The 16,955-nt window shown below is 40.8% G+C and overlaps 2 protein-coding genes across 2 annotated transcripts; one reads left to right on the plus strand and one right to left on the minus strand.

The window, feature by feature from the left end:
• Window positions 1-719: 719 nt before the first annotated feature.
• Window positions 720-2,090, plus strand: LOC133927990 (uncharacterized). The gene is made up of 3 exons (XM_062374300.1): window positions 720-979; window positions 1,052-1,292; window positions 1,410-2,090. The coding sequence occupies exons 1-3, from the start codon at window positions 720-722 to the stop codon at window positions 2,088-2,090; spliced, it is 1,182 nt and encodes a 393-aa protein (XP_062230284.1).
• Window positions 2,091-2,801: 711 nt separating this feature from the next.
• LOC133927991 (glutathione S-transferase T3-like) lies at window positions 2,802-4,453 on the minus strand. The gene is made up of 3 exons (XM_062374301.1): window positions 4,116-4,453; window positions 3,480-3,915; window positions 2,802-3,371 (listed from the first exon to the last, which is right to left on the minus strand). The coding sequence occupies exons 1-3, from the start codon at window positions 4,451-4,453 to the stop codon at window positions 2,802-2,804; spliced, it is 1,344 nt and encodes a 447-aa protein (XP_062230285.1).
• Window positions 4,454-16,955: the final 12,502 nt, after the last annotated feature.

Raw genomic sequence — 16,955 nt, forward strand, 5'->3', positions numbered from 1 at the left:
GTCATACCTCAATGGATCTATGCTATGTCAGGTTTTCATCAGTGATAGATAATTGTAGATGATCTAATAAACTCGTGTTAACTTTTAGCTTATGAACACCTAAAAATTAAAAAATATCATCTCAATTTGTTTCTTAGTTTCTAATTTATTCATTAAAAATTAGCTTTTTCAACTTTTATAAAATCAACTCCGCAACCAATCATTTAGTTCTAACTTCTGATAAATAAAAATCCAACCAAACACAGGCTTAATTAGGAATACTAACTGGCGGGTTTTCTTTGCTCAGGCCAACTCCAACAGCTACCCTAAATTTCCATCCTCTAAAACACTATTACAGCATCCCTTATCACTATTACAGCCTCCCTCATTCCATCCATCTCCAGCAGAACCCTTATATCTGGACCTCTTTTTCCTCTTTCATGTTTTTTAATATTATGTGGGCAACCGCCATAGCAGGATTTTTTTTTTAATATTCGGGGTTCATTTGACGTAAAAAAATGGAACCTCGAAATTTTGTGCTGACATTTAGTAGGTTTTTAAATTCGTAAAATTATGTATGATATTTTTTCGGGCTTGTTGCGGAAGACAACGTGGCTTGCAAGGGAAGATTTTGGAGTAGTGGCTTCCTGTGGAAGGAAGGGAGCTTGCTTCCGCCAGAAGATTGTGCGAGGCACTATAAGTAGGAGGCAGGAGGATGGTTAGAATTGGAAGCCACCGAAATGGATTCTCGTCAAGCTTGGAAGGAATACTTGAGGGAGTTGTGTTTCTCGTCCCACGACTCGTCCGATGAAGAAGATTTGTTCATGGAGGGTATGAGAGCTTGGCATGCCGACCTGGAGGAATCAGAGAGGCGACCATGGTGCGGCTCAGTGCCAGGTCGGAAGCGCATCATCCGGTACCAGCTCGAGGGCCATATGAGGTTGTTCAACGACTACTTTGCTGATCCCCCCGTGTACCCCGACTACATATTCCGACGCATGTATTGTTACATTCGCAAGTGTTAATGTTACAAAAATCGATGTGTTGTTTGTAATCATGTGCGTTGTTGCAGGTTCCGGATGAAACGCAACCTGTTTCTGAAGATAGTTGCAGCTGTAGAAGAGAAGGACCCCTGGTTCCAGCAGAGGAGAAACGCAGCTGGCGAGCTCGGGCTATCGGCATTGCAAAAAGTGACTACGGCATTTCGTATGCTAGCATACGATGCGCCAGCTGATTCTCTCGATGAGTGCCTTCGGCTTGGTGAGAGCACCATCATTGAGAGCATGCGTCATTTCGTCAATGCTATTGTGCAGGCATTCGGCGATGAGTACCTTTGTTCTCCTAATGAGGAGGACACTGCGCGTTTGCTAGCCATCAACTCGCGCAGAGGCTTCCCCGGGATGTTAGAAAACGTTGATTGTATGCATTAGAGGTGGAAGAACTGCCCCACGGCGTGGGCCGAGTCTTATACGGAGCATGTGAATGCTCCGACTATCATTCTCGAGGCGGTAGCGTCGCACGACCTGTGGATCTGGCATGCCTTTTTCGACATGTCTGGTTCGCTCAACGACATCAATGTCCTTCACCAATCACATCTCCTCGATGACTTAGCCGTCGGAGAGGCACCAAAGGTTAATTACACAATCAATGGTCACGAGTACACTATGGGTTACTACCTTGCCGACGGAATTTACCCAGAATGGGCCACGTTTGGGAAACCCATTCCGTCACCTGTCGGCCGGAAGCGCCAACACTTCGTCGTGCAACAAGCGGTGGCTCGTAAGGATGTGGAGCGCGCCTTCGGAGTCCTCCAGTCGCGGTTTCCCATTGTTCGGGGGGCAACACGGTTATGGGATGAGGAAACTTTGTCCGCCATCATGACCGCATGCATAATCATGCAGAACATGATTATTGAAGACGAGCGTGAAGACGACGATGTGGAGTACGTGTACGAGGGAGCAGGTGACGACGTCCAGCATTCTCACGACGTGACGCCACCATTGATGGTCTTGAGCCAACGTTACAATGCTATTCGATGCAAGCAGTACCATGTTACTCTCCGGGAAGACCTAGTCGAACACCTTTGGCAGTTACATGGAGGCGACTTCTAGCGTCATGGTAATAATAGGATGCACGTAGTTTTCGCATTCCCTGTAATGTCTAATCGGTATCGAGCTGCACGTTTAGTGCATTGTAGTGTGTTTGGTATTATCTTTCTTGTAGTGTGGTAGTTTATGCTTGTTGATGTAATGTGTAAAGGGTACCAAGCTGCACGTGTAGTGCATTGTACTATGTTTGGTATTCAAAACATCGTGTTACGGTATGTTTGGTATGCAACTCATCCTGGAAATTCAGAGCACAACCTTAACATAGAAAGAATGCATTGTACTATGTTTGGTATTCAACTCATCCTGGAAATTCATAGCACAATCCGAACAGAAACATATAAGTTTGACCTGAAAACACAAGCTGAAATTTCATACCACAAGCTGAAATTTCAGAACACAAGCTGAAATTTCAGATCCTGAAAAGTGAAGACCACAAGCTGATAATTCAGAACACAACCTGAAAATTTCAGAACACAATCTCAGTCTCCAAACCACATAACAACCAATACATATATGTCTGGACCCAAAACTTATATGTCTGAACCCGAAACATACAAGTCTCAACCATACCATAAGTCTGACCATACTATATAAGTCTGACCATACAAATACAACTGAAGCAACTCATACAAGTTTGAACCGAAACATAGAAGTATGACCCAAACATACAATGAAGTCTGAAGGAAACAAACAATGTTTAGCTCACATGAAGTCTCAAAAAGTAGAACCAGAGGAGGCACGCCTAGCAGCAATTATACTCTGCTGAAGACTTTTGTAATACTCTTTTTGTTCATCGTCCATTTGTGATAAGTCCATGTTCATTATCCTCATCTCCTCCTTCACCTTCTCTAGTTGCATTCGCTCCTCCTCTAGGTGAAGTCGCTGCCGCTCTACATTCATCATCTCTGCGAACCTCTCAGCCCTTTCCTTCTTGAATTTTTCCTTCATACTAAATTGCCTGTCAAAAACTTCCTTCATTGGTGCCGACAGCGAGTTCGAAGACGTGGAACCGCGACCTAATTCTTTGGACCGGCTCCTGCCAACAGGCCTCTTAGCTCTTACCGTGCCTTCGCTACCTGTTTCTTGTGCCACACCCGCAACCGGTGAGGATTGCACGTTCTGAGTCGAAGAAGGGCTCCCAGCTTCACCTGCACCGGTTGTCTTTTGCTTCTTCCGCGACACCTCGGACTGCCACTTCGGATGGTGCCTCAATTCACGCCAACAAGGAAGCAACGTGAACTCTTTATGTTCAACGGCCTGGAACATTTTGCAAGCCTCCACAATCTGCACAACAGCAAAGATATACAACAATACGATTACATATATGCTACATCATCCATGTACACAAAAGTAAATATAACCAAGGAGTGAAGACAGCATACAACATCTTACTGTCTCCCCCTCCGTGGTACCGCTGCGTCTACTACACATTGCCCGCGCGTAGTGTCCGCAAAACTTTTGGACCATGCTGTTAATGAATGCCCACCTCCCTTGCAAGGACTTCTTGTTGCGAGTTGACGGGAAGTCTTTGTTGTCGTGGAAGTAAGACTCGATCCGCTGCCAAAACGCGCCTAAACTTTGGTTAGACCCCACCACGGGATCCATGCTAACGTTGAGCCATGAGGAAACAAGCAGTAGGTCTTCCTTCATCGAGTAGCTCTGCCCACGGCCACCAGCAGTGGCGACCTCCGTCGGTGCATCTTCACTCTGCACCACGGGCGCCGGGGCCTGTGTGCCACTCATGCCTTCTTGGGTCAGTGGTACTACATCGTCCAATGGAATAGCATCGTCGTCTCCTCTAAGAAAGTCTGCGTACTCTATGGAATCCCTGCACACTTAGATATAAGCACATATACAGACCATGTATAGAACAATTGCAGCATGTTGCATTCCAGATCAATTAGAGGAGGTCCATAACATGTCTGAAAACAGGATTGAAAGAAGTACACATTACACACAAATACTTTTTTGGGCTTATAGTCACCACTAGTCAACCTAGTATCCTAGAGCCTCCATGATCGATCAGACTCAATGGAATAGTCATCCACGGACTCAGGACATAACACGGTCTCGGAGCTCCAATCATCGGATAGTACTTCATCTTCATCACTGGCCGGTGCAACCGATGCTTCCTCAACGCCGGGTACGCTAAGGTTGTCTCCGGTGGCTGAGTGCTCGGGTTCTCTAGCACTGATCAAAGCATCTTCAACCTGAAACACAACCTGTTCCAAGTCCTGCGCTATGCTCTCAACCTCAAGTAGAGCCTGATTCATATCCATGGCCGCAGGGCAACTGTCCGTGGTCAGATTGTCGATGGCAACCTTCTTCAATGCTTGTGCTGCCTCCTGCACATTGTCCTGGAGCATTGACAGAAGGGCCACAAGCTATGGAGCGTCCATCTATAATCAGGTCAATCATCAACACCCATACTTTCCAAAATTCAATGACACATTCGACCCAAACCCATACTATGGCACCATGTTCAGCTAACCAGAAAAAAACCTTACATGAACTACATCATATCGCAGTGCAGGGAACCAATGATCCATACATCTATCTACTTCATTTCTTGCAACAACCAATAGTGCCTAAAAATGTAGTGCAACTGTGCCTTCAATCCTTGATTGACCAAGACATAAGCAAGAATTTGTGTATATATTTACTCCTGCATTCTTCAGCAACTACCAAGATAATTGAGCTTGCTACTGCAATGGCTTCTACTAAGTTTTTTAAGCAATGTATAATGTACTCTATAGTTCATAATTTCCTATTTCCAATTCAGTTCAAATGCACCTTTGCAATTCACTATTTCCAATAAAGTTCAGTTCATATCCTCTCCTGTCAACCATTGCACCCTACCAACTAATTATGTTCATATTCCATATAACATTAACCTCCTAAACTTGGCCAAGCCCCAACTAACAGAACCCATGCCACTGACATGAACAACATACAATACCACAAAACATCTAGGCAGTAGTGTTCCACTCAATTCCATAAAACAATGACAGTAGGGAAATAAAGATTGAAGTAACAGAACCTTGATTATAAACATACAAACTCGGCGCAATTGTAACATAATGCATACAACGAACTAGCTTAATCTCTAATTAATCTCAAACTCGGCCCACTGGCTTCTCTCTGCATCTATCCAGGAGATGCTACCCTTCACACAACCTTCCCCTTGTCAATGGAACTACAAGGTCCTGCACCAAGTTGACAACGAGGGACGGCCACCTCATGCCGGCGAAGAACACCGAAGCATTCAACCGGCACACACCGCCAGGACCTCAAATCCACTGCACCCAACTCTCTCCTCCACTCCAATCTACCCTACGCGCAACCTACTACCACACCACAGCGGCATCTGCTCATTGTCGCCAAAAACTCCTATACAAATCGCTCCAATGCCCTTCCCGACGTGGCGCCAGATCGGTCCTCCAACGTCCTCCCCAAACCCCACCCTCTCCACCCCTGCCACCCAACGCCGAGGACCTCCGGCGCACACCCTTTCCAGCCCAACCCCATACCCCACCCCCCCCCCCCCGATGGCTACCGGGAACAAGCACAGAAGAAGACATACCAGTGGCCACCTGCCAGCACGGCGGAGCAAACCGAAGGGGGGGGGGGGGATCATGGGAGGTGGCTCTCTAGATCCGCCGCCGCCCAACCTTCCTCCGCCGGGGACGTCGCTTCTTCGGCCGCATCGCCTGCTTCTTCCCGCTTGCGTCGGCCACCGACTCCGCCCGCCTCCCCTCCGCACGCGCCTGCCAGCTCCGCTTCCTTCCCACCGCAGGAGTCCCGAGCGCCGCATAACTGCCCTCGCGCACAGTGATACGACCGCCGCATTGCTCCGCACTTTTGCCGACTCGTTTCCTCTTCCCGCAACGCTGTTCAGCCGGATACCGTCTCCGCTGGAGACTGAAGCCGCATGCCCCGCGCCCTGCATCCGACGTGAAAATCGATCCCGGATCGGATACCGACTCGGCTAAAGTTGGCCTCACACCGTGCTTTCTCTAGTCAGGAAACTCCGCTTGCATCCGGGACTGGGGCCTTTTTCGTCCGTTCCAAAATTGAGAGCAATGCACGCCTGTGAGGCTGTGACCGGACCGGACCCACCCTGTCAGGGAGTGAAGCTCTTGAAATCCGAAGAGGATTTGACTCGTCGTCCGAGTGTACGGGTCCCACCTTCGTTGACCAGTGCGCGTCCAGCCTACTCGAATCACTATGCCCACGTCAGCAGCAGATCCGTGCCATGTGTTCTGGGCAGGGACGTCATTTCGTCCGTCCGTGCCATAGCAGACGCCGCTGCGGGGCCCGCGGAGGAAGCGCCTGCCCCGCAATTGTGTCCTTATTTTGATTTTCCCTTCAAGAAATTTAAACTCTCCACTCGTTTCAAGATACATACTTCAAACTTTTACCTACTACTATTCCATAAACGTATAGGTTTGGTGACAAAAAGAATCGTGGATTGTTAGATTTGTATTCAGAATCTCTTTCAGGGAGCTTGTTTACTAGGTGTGGATGGATCGAACGTATGTCATCATGGTAAGCCTGTTTGTAAACTGGACATGTCCTAATAGGCTTATATGTGCCTAATTTCTTGTTATGGTCGTTTTGGTGTGCTTTTCCATGAATTAGTTTTTGCCCTGGCTTCGTACAAAACATTCTATCCAGTCTACAAATTTTGTCCCACACTAATGTTTCAAGAAAAGGATACAGCCGCACTCTATCGTTTTCTTGGAATTTTAATCTTGCGCACTTCAGAGCAAGGTTTACAGTATGGATTGAACCCTGAAAACCGGTCCCTGCAGTAATCGGAAATTTGTGGGTATCGCAAAACTGCTCAAAATTTGATGAGAATTCATTCAAAATTTACTCGGTCAATTTGAAAATCGGAGAAAAAAATCAACTGAATCGATATTTGGTAACCGGTCGAATGCGCCGATAACCGAGTAAATTCACTGATTTATCGACCGTTTTTTCGTATTGAGTGCATTTCTCGGTAACTGTTCGGTTTTCCTAATTTATTGACCGGTTTTCTGGAATTTCATTAAAGTTAAAAAAACTAAAAAATGACTCAACCTTTAAAATCAATAACTAATTTATCTGAGCTTCAAATCAAATAAAATAATTTTTTTTTCTTTGCAACATGATCTAATTGATAAATTATTTATACTCACAAAAAAGTTGAATATTTTCTATGAGAAAATGTATTTGCTAGATCTAGTTAAATGCATAGTTAACTCTTTGCTAATCCAAAAATCATGAAATAAATTTTGTTAGTCTTCTTATATGATTCTATATCTTTTAAAAATACATGAACTCATGAAATAGTTATTGTAACATACATGATTGTGTAAATATGTTAAAACTAGATTAATTCATAACTAACTCATCACACCTTCAAAAATAGTGAAACTACTTTTATTAGTTTACGTATACTATGATTTATGTAAGAAAAATAATGGTAGACATGATAAAGTTAATTAAAGTGATTTTTCTTAACATATTCACTTTATGCTTGTGAACTTTGTAAAAATCATGAAAACATTAATAAAACTCTAAATGAAGTGAAACCAATTTTAAAGATCCTTTTAAGATACGAACTACACAAAAAAAATATTTATTTGCATGTTAAACTTTTCCTTAATATTAGTTAATAAATGAGTTGTACGTTTCAATTTTTTTCTTTTTCTTCAAACTTCCTCTCTATAGAATATGATGCAAACAACATTATTTTTTATTTTTTTCACATACGGTCTTAGAATTGCTTCTAGTTTTTTTTAGAATTTTTTGATTTTTTAAATCTATTTTATTTTTTTTAATTTTTTGAATTCAAATTTGAAACCCATTTGTATCATAAAATCGGTGTAGAACAGTAAACTCAGTAACCACGATAATCACTTCATAACCATTGCATTTTCAAACCCTGCTTCGAAGAGGGTCTCTTCATCTGTCTCAACGACAGTATGACTAAAACCTTATCTCCGGTGCTGGGATGAGCTCTTGCAACCTAACGGCCACACCCATTGATACTCAGTACAATCTTTTGGCTGTAGTTGGTGCCCTTTGTTCATGATCTGAGCTTACTGCCTTGCAGTTGCAGTACTTAGGCCATCTCCAACAGGATCTGCAAATCTGAAAATTCCAGTGCTACAGTACTTTGCGGTGTACTGTAGCACTGGAAATTCGTCTCCACCAGATTCTGTATTCAGTGATACAGTACTGCTACAATGTTAATGATAAGGGATGCTGTAATATTGATAAGCGATGCTGTAATAGTGTTCTGAGGATGAAAATTTGAGGTAGTTGTTGGAGATGATCTTAGACCATATTCAGCCGGATATGTCATATATGCAGTGTAGTAGACATGTCTCTCTATGCATGATTCCTGAGAACCACACCATAATCTTATCAAGCTAGTTCTTCGATATCTACAAGGTACATTGAACCTTGGTCTTATATTCCTTCTTGTCGCACTCGCTCACTTCCTATTCAGATGCAGGTTGGGCAATCAGCATCAGGGTATTGTCTTTTTCTTGGTGGCAGCCAGATTCCTTGGTCGTCCAGACGGTAATTGAATGTTTCACGTTCAGTGTTGAGACCAAATATCTACGTTTTATTAACGTCGTAGCAGAATCTTGGTGGATCCGGCAGGTTCTCCAGAAACTACACTTGCCGGTCAACATTAGTGGAGCATATCCCTCCGCAACCGAGTTCAATACCGACGCACAAAAGCACAAGGCCACCTCAAGTAATTAATAAGCCCGGTTTCTATCTGCGATGTGTTGAGACGAGGAGGCTAGCGATCATGCTTGGCCTAGTGGAGCTGCAGTGACCAGCGAAGGTTGTCGCTGGCGATGATGCAAGGCAAAAATAAAAAAAAGATAATATATTGTATCGTATTTATAAAAATAGATAATATGATATTATATTTATAAATATAGCAAATGTATTTAGTATATGGTGTATCGAAATTAAGTTTTTGATACATCATATGTCGAATACTATTTATCCTATATATTTTCACCACACCGTGTGGTGAATACGTGGAACCATAAGCATATTTAGCACACCGTGTACCGAATACGTGAAACCTCAAGCGTATTCGGCACACCGTGTACCGAATACGTCTAGATGCCCTGTATTTGCTCTATGATGTGTCGAATACATGCAACAGTGTTGTATTTGATATACCATATGCCAAAAATAGCTTGCTCCCCATCCTATCTTGTTTGTCAGCCAGTTCTCTCTCATGTTGAGTGCAGCGTGCTTTTGTCGGTTGGCTCCCTCCGCTATAATTCGGTGAAAGCACAACTTGATTATATCGATCCACCGGCCTGCAATAATGAAGACGCATGCATGCAGGATTGCTATAATTCGGTAAAAACACAGCTCGATCATATCAATCCACCGGCCCGTAATAATGGAGATGCATGCATGCAGGGTTACAGATGCATTATTGATTGCATGATTGCTTGATCATGCAAGCTCTTATTTTCAAGATATATTTAGAAAACGATAGCTTTTCGAATTATTGGTGGATTTGTTGGTAATTCTACCCCACACAATGCCAATTTGGTGTTCCTTTTGCACAAAGAAATGTATTTTTTTCATGTGTGGTCACAATAGATGGATGTAACCGATTTTGTCAAATTTACATTTATTAGTGTTTATTCTTCTAAAATAAATATAAATATTATATCACAATAGTTTACTTCGTGGAGAATTTACTCATCTTTGACATGAATGAACAAAGTTGGTTAAATATTAGTTTCCATCTTGATCAACTGATGAAACTTCAATAAAGTCTATTAGAATGAGGACCCCAAATCAAAGAGGAATGAATATTGGTTTATGGTCGCTATTGTTCTGCGTGATATGCGAGGGAAGCTCTATCTTTTTGGGTTCAAATTTCAAGTGGCCAACACCTACTTCGTCTCATGATCTAATTGTATCGTATTGTGATCGTGCTTTTCCCCAAGTTGATGTCAAAGGAGAAAAAGATCGTAAGAAATTGCTTAAGCCAAATACAATACCATCATATGTATAGTGCATAACTATTAAATATCTAGATTCTCTCAAGATGACGGTAGAAAGTGGCAACATAAATTAGCAGAAGAATGCTAGTCAATGCTATCAGAATAAGATAGTTGTTGTCTCCGAGGTGGTGATGAAAAGTTGTAAAGATGGGTACAATCCAATCCACCATCATCTTCAGAGTCATCAGTATCATTTGGAGATGGAGGTCTCAGAGGGAGGGGTCATTGTGGCATGAAATCATCATCTTGAGATATCACGGTAGGAGCACGTTATTTTTCTTTTTGCCTTGTAGGACCCTATCGAACATGTATCTAGACCCACCAACTCGGTTCTACATATACCATGATAAAAGATACTCATGCAGAAGTGTGGATGCCTCTAGTACGTGCTTCGATAGAGTTTGGTATGCCAAAGGCTCACCCTGTTGGTACCATTGTGAACCTCCAGGTGCATCGGGATATTAGGGGTACTGTCCACTGAGGAGCTTGGTGAAACTGGCGGCTTGCATTGCAGCAGCCTAGTCAAAATCACATGTGTCGCTTCAATCAAGTGTCTGCTGCATGTAGTCAATAACGTCACCATGATGACTCAATAATGCTGCAGGCGGATGTGTCATCGTAATCTGACGAGGTTGTGTACACTGTGGGGGTTGTGAACCCAGTGTACACTATTCGGGCTTAGTATTTATTACAGCAAGAACCCTAAAATGTTTGGAAATTCGCCCAAAACTCATTAACAATATGTTTTCCTCGATTTAGTTTGTGTGCACTCGGGAGCTCTCTCGAGGGTTAGACCCTATTTGTCAAAGCTCTAACTCTGAGATCTATGTAGGATTTAGTATTTATAGGATAAAATAAAGTTGTTTAAATATATATTTTTAGTTTAAAATAAAAACAAGATACATCAACTAAGGGTTTGTTTGGCACGGATCTAGATCCAAGATTTTTGGAGCCGGTCATATTCAGCTCCAAGAAATCCAAGATCTGAAACTGTGGGTGGATTGAAGATATTTAGTTGAGTCATTTAATTTTTATTTTGAACAAAAAATAAATGTTTAAACCTTATTTTATTATACAAACTCCAGATCCAGTATAGATCTCGGAGCTATAACTATACCAAACAGGGCCTGAATACTCTCAATTTGTCCATAGCTCCAGCTCTGAGAATTTTTTAGAGCCAAATCAAACATGCCCTTAGTCAAATAGATAAGAGTTCAAATTTCAAATTTACGATTTCAGAAGTTTATGAGGTTTCTAATTAAATCGAGAGGAGTTGACTTGGATGTTGAAACTTCGAAATGCGGTTGTGTGTTTCAATTAGCAAGTTTCAAAATATCCTCAAGAAGCCTGGATTCCATGCTAGGGTGCGGTAAGAATAACATTTGTGGATATATTACGATAATTTTTTGCAGATATTTCACGTTTTGCCTCACAATAGTCGACGTCGGTCCATACTTGAACTAAAATGGGATCCATTGTATTTCTAAAAACCTACCCAACTTATGTGGGTGTTTCTGCGATTGTCTCTATTATTATGAATTAATTAGCGAAAAAAACATTTTGTGTACAGTTCAGATTTAATTTCCGTTGCACAGTTGCACTGCATAACTGTACCGAAAGTGGCATGATGAAGCAGAGCATTGAAAGGTTGATGCATTATCATGCTGTCGTCAATAAAAGCGTTCTTATATATATGGTCCAAGCACTGAAACATTACCTAATAACAAATTGCCAATGCTACTGCCTCGTGTCTAACACAGGTGTAGCATTCAAATATTTTTAATTTGCTAATACTACTCTTTATCCTAGTTCTTTAGATATATTTTACTCCAAAAACCTTTATTAATAGTAAGAAATATTTTTGTAAAATCTAAGAAATGGTATGGAAGTATTTCACAAGGAAAATATACCCTAACCATTCTGCAGAAAACACCCAGGCTTTTAATTACTACGAAGTAGTCCTTAGTCCCAGTTCTGCAAAAAAAAAAAAAAAAAAAAAAAAAACCCTACGTCCTACGTAAGTGTAACATAGTCCCCCAATGTTCTATAAAATAGCCACCCAAGTTTTATTTAACCATTCATTTTTTTTAATGTAGCCAGATTTTTTTTATAATTGTTATATTATCTTATATGTTCTGGGCTCTTTATTTCCATATTGTGAGCCGTTGGGTCATATGTATATTCCAAGTTCGTGGGTACAAATACAAGGCTTAGAAAGTTTGGATGATCTTCGTAGAAAAACTAGTAGATCTGTCCATGATTAGTAAATTTGATTATGCAAATATTTATTTGAAGCATGGATATATGTTCATAAATCGTGCGCATTGAAGAGGAGAATATAATATTTTATATAGGTTCAAACGTCTCTTAGAATAATAACCTTATGACATGTGATGTCTTTATTAATCTCAGAAAAAGACAATTACAATAAGGACGTGTTTGGATATATTTCTATGAATCTCGATGAATTCTCTAATATTGTAAATTATGAAGTTCTTGTCAAATGGATCTTGGCGAAGAATACCAGTGGCATATGGAAGAAGAGATCAATATTGTGGAAGTTCCGTATTGGCATCACTTTGAAGTTTGCCACTGCACCTTGAAGAGATCAATAACATGTGTGAAAGCTTGATTGATCTTTTACTTAATGTTTCAAGTAATACAAAGGTCAGTCTCAATGTAAGGCTTGACTTGATTGATATAGAGATTGAACTCGAGTTGGCACTTGAGCTCTAAAAAAGGCAAAACAAGGTTTCCTTCAGCCTGCTATAATATAAAAAAGCCTAGAGAACCGAATTGTATCTTGTTACTCAACCAACATATCGAAACTTGTTTTGATGAAATATTTGAAATTAGTTAGCATTAAGTTCCATGATTACTATGTGTTGATGCTACATATACTCTCTGTTGTAATATGAAATATCCAACCGAGCTATCCTCGAGACACAACATTAGGTTGTGTTACTTCTTCAACACATATTCTCATAAGGTCATCCACCCCAAAGTATTAGATGTTTTGCAGGTCGATGTGGTAAAGACACTATATCATCTTAAGATGTATTTTCCTTTGCTGTTTTTGGATTTCATGGTACATGCTATTGTTTACCTCGTGAGAGAGATAAAGATATGTGGCCTTATATTCCTACGTTAGATGTACCTATTTGATAGGTACATGAGAATTCTCAAGCACTATGTAGAAAACCGATCTCGTCCGGATGACAGCATCGTCTAAGGTTACATAACCTAAGAGGTAGTCAAGTTCTGCATCGATTACATGGACTAAATGAAACCAATAGGCGTGCCTATGTCTCGCCGTGAGTGGAGACTGGATGGGAAAGGGACTATAGGGAGGAAATCAGTCATTGCTGACTATGCCATGTTTTCTAAAACCCCATTTTGCAACACATGACTGTTGTATCCCCACATATCGACATCCATAAGGACGACCTACGTAGAGAAAATCTAGGTTGTACGAAGGCTTGGATCACAAAATAACACAAAGCAACTTCAACAACTGGTTAGAGGTGCAATTCAATAATAGTTCTACGGATAACAATAATCGTGAAATTTGAAGCATATGCCATAAATGGGTACATCTTTTATACCAGAGCAAATGATAGAAAGAGCATGGTATAGAACAAAAGTATCTTGATATATGCATTCCAGGACAAATGTGGGGGTGTGTTCCTACTATGGGCACATAGAGTAGATTTGAGAACTCTGACTATGTATGTTTCAAGATCTCACTCTTTTGTTGCCATTGAGTTGCACTATCAAGTGCTAAGGTCGACAAGTATAACATGACTACTTTGAACCTTGAACATGCCGCATTTTGTATTCATTAAGCAAGTTGTTCAAATACTTTATGTGCAAGATCTAGCAAATTCAAAGCTTCGTGTAGTCCTTTAAAAAAAAAGAAGGATCGTCAGAGTTGAGAAGTTATGTATGAAGAATATAGTACAATCAATTTGATGAGTTTCATAGACGGCATAGCCCTAAATGAAGAACAACTTTCGACAGAGGCCGCTTGTTATTTGCACGTCGATCATCAAGAAAGGCTGATTATTAAAGTTATATGATGTAAATTGATTGTTATGTAAATATGTTAATGAAATTTAGAGTTCTCATTCATAACTATTATTGTACAAATAGACTTAATGTTCAAGTTAAATTTTGGGTTATAGTAACATGAATGAGACATACACCATGTGATAGTATAGATTAAACCAAAAATTTACATAAAAAAATCAACTCATTTGAGGTTTGTATGAATTATGCATTAGTCATGAATTTTTCAAATTTTAGTTCTTCTTAATCCATTGTTCAGAAAATCAACAGTGCAGATGATCAATAATAACTACCTATTTATACTATTAATAGTACGATAGGTTAGAGTACCGACCTGTTTGTATTAAGACCTGCATAAATTCATTTCAGCCTCCTCTCTTCGCAAACCCACGCCGCAACCTTCTTCTTTACCCTAGCTGACCTCCTCGATGACTCCTCCCTGCGACCTCCCCGATGACTCCTCCCCGTGACATCCCCTTCGCCGCCTTGCCGCCGTCAACTTCTCCGGCCCCACACAGCTTCCCCTTGTGACCACTGCCTCAACCTCGCCTCCACCGCGCAGCTCACCATTTTGCGCCCCAAGGTCTACGAGATCTCCCTCCTCATTGTCAACACCACCACAAGCTTCAATCCCGTAAGCGATCCCTTCCTCCCCACTCGGAGTAAGTAGGCAATGGAGGACAAACTCCGTTTTGGGAAGATGTTGCTCAGAAGGTTGGGTTAGAAATTTCACAGGGTTTTCTGACCATTTAAACACTGAAGTCTAGCGATTCAGAATTTAGTGACTTTTCTGTAATCAATGAAGCGACATCAATAGCAGTCTAAGAGATTGAAAATGTATAATACATATGCACTGTAGTGTTGGTTTTTGTCGAAAAAGAGAGAAAAATATTCAGTGATGTTGAATTAAGAGGTATCGAACTGTTTATACAAGTATACGCTTTGCAGTCCATAGATAGAAAACATGAATACGAAGATTAGAAAGTTCCTTAAAGAATAACAAAATTAGGCTAATTTCTTTGGATTATAGGAAAATGTAGATTCAGGAATTGCTATGAAACAAAATTAGGCAAAATCTATGTGCACATCGGAGCTACCTCTATATTAGGCAAAATTATCCATTTCTTTTCTTCCCATGTGAATTTGGCTTTTCCAGTTTCCCTGGCTAGGGCCTGCATTCCACTCCACATCTTGATTTCTTTTTTGATATATGCACAATTGCACATCAGCTCTACCAACTTATTTCTTTTCTTGTTGAAAAAAAATCAAATGTTGTTCTTGTATATCTGCCTAGGGGATAAATTTGTACTAATAATATTCTGCCTATGCTGTGATTCCGTTCAGGTTTTATTTCCCCATGTTGCTGTTATTTGGATTTATAATACTGCTTCCCGAAACCGAAGTTGGATTGCTAGTATTTTAGGTGCATTTGATGATGATTGTCTTAGAGCAGTAGAGATAGATGATGACTGTCCACAAACAAGGGCGGAGCCAGCGGAGGCTCAAGGGGGTGCTGATCTCCTTCATCCACCTCCTTTGCTCTTTTTCCTCTCCTTCTTCCCTCTCCTCCTACACCACCTTCTCTCCCTAAAGGAGCTACATGCTGGCAGGGGGTGCTGAAGCCCCCAGCACCCCCCTGGATCCGCCTCTGTCCACGAAGTTCTATGCAGAATGCTACTCCTTGCCTGCTTATAGATAGTGCTACTGATTTCCTTTTGTTAACATCAATGCTACTAGTTGTTATCGTTTCACAGCCCCTGTAAGTTCCAAATCCTCAAGTTTTGAAGATGTTTCCCCCAAAATATTGTGTATCCATACTATCATAGCAAGTCTCAGACGTCATAACCCCTCAGTTAAGTCCACAAGTCATGATTAGTTGACATGATGAATTGACCAAAATTGTGCAATTTGAAATGGTGCAGATTCGCATAGTTTTTCTACGAAAACCCAATCCTAAATTTTTAATCATGTGAAAACAGTCCCGGGAAACTGCTCAAAAACAAAACTATGTGCTCTTCCCATGAAGAAGTCTGAAATTTGCATTACAGACTACAATTGATGTGATACTAGCAAATATCACATACCATAGTTTTTTTTTTGAGGTACACATACCAGTTCATTGAGAGAGTAGTTATGTATTGAGAGAGTAGGTGATTTATATATGAAAGTCCAGCTGTTCTTTGGGGTTTGTATAGCCTTTTTCTTTCTTTGTGGGAGTATATAGCTCCTGTTGTTTTACTTTCTATCCAAGTTACCCATGATTTGCAGTGGTAGAATTCCTTTACTGTCATTTTAAGATTTGATTTACCCCTCTGTTTTATTTTTATTTTATGTTTTTAAAATACCAGGGCCACTCTGATAAGCTATTTCAATGGATATTTCACTCATGTCAGATAACAAGTGCAGTTTGATGGAATACGAATTGTCAAGTATACTTGAAATAGCTAATCTGAATTGTTTGTATTGATTCCTGCACATTGTTGTTTGCGCATGTTCATGTTTCAATGTAAACAATTTCAGATTGTTTCCTACTGCACATCACCTGTAAGCAATTTTAGATTGTTTCCTACTGCTCATAACCTGTAAGCAATTTCATATTGTTTCCTACTGCTCATAACCTGTAAGCAATTTCATATTGTTTCCTACTGCGCATCACCTGTATATATACACCTGTATAATTTCAGAGTTACATCGATTGGTTTTTAATAGCGAATCTCTGTGCGCTTACTCCTTTATTGAAGTATCTGAAGCTGCT

Source organism: Phragmites australis, chromosome 9 (genome assembly GCF_958298935.1).
Source record: "Phragmites australis chromosome 9, lpPhrAust1.1, whole genome shotgun sequence".
Taxonomy (NCBI): Eukaryota; Viridiplantae; Streptophyta; class Magnoliopsida; order Poales; family Poaceae; genus Phragmites; species Phragmites australis.

Excerpts from the sequence above, each read along its gene's own strand:
- LOC133927990 (XM_062374300.1), top strand. The coding sequence starts at position 720 with ATGGATTCTCGTCAAGCTTGGAAGGAATACTTGAGGGAGTTGTGTTTC. Across the intron at positions 980-1,051 it reads GACTACATATTCCGACGCAT|GTTCCGGATGAAACGCAACC; the intron begins GTATTGTTACAT and ends GCGTTGTTGCAG. Across the intron at positions 1,293-1,409 it reads TCGTCAATGCTATTGTGCAG|AGGTGGAAGAACTGCCCCAC; the intron begins GCATTCGGCGAT and ends TGTATGCATTAG.
- LOC133927991 (XM_062374301.1), bottom strand. The coding sequence starts at position 4,453 with ATGCTCCAGGACAATGTGCAGGAGGCAGCACAAGCATTGAAGAAGGTT. Across the intron at positions 3,916-4,115 it reads GTGGATGACTATTCCATTGA|GGATTCCATAGAGTACGCAG; the intron begins GTCTGATCGATC and ends CTAAGTGTGCAG. Across the intron at positions 3,372-3,479 it reads GTACCACGGAGGGGGAGACA|ATTGTGGAGGCTTGCAAAAT; the intron begins GTAAGATGTTGT and ends GCTGTTGTGCAG.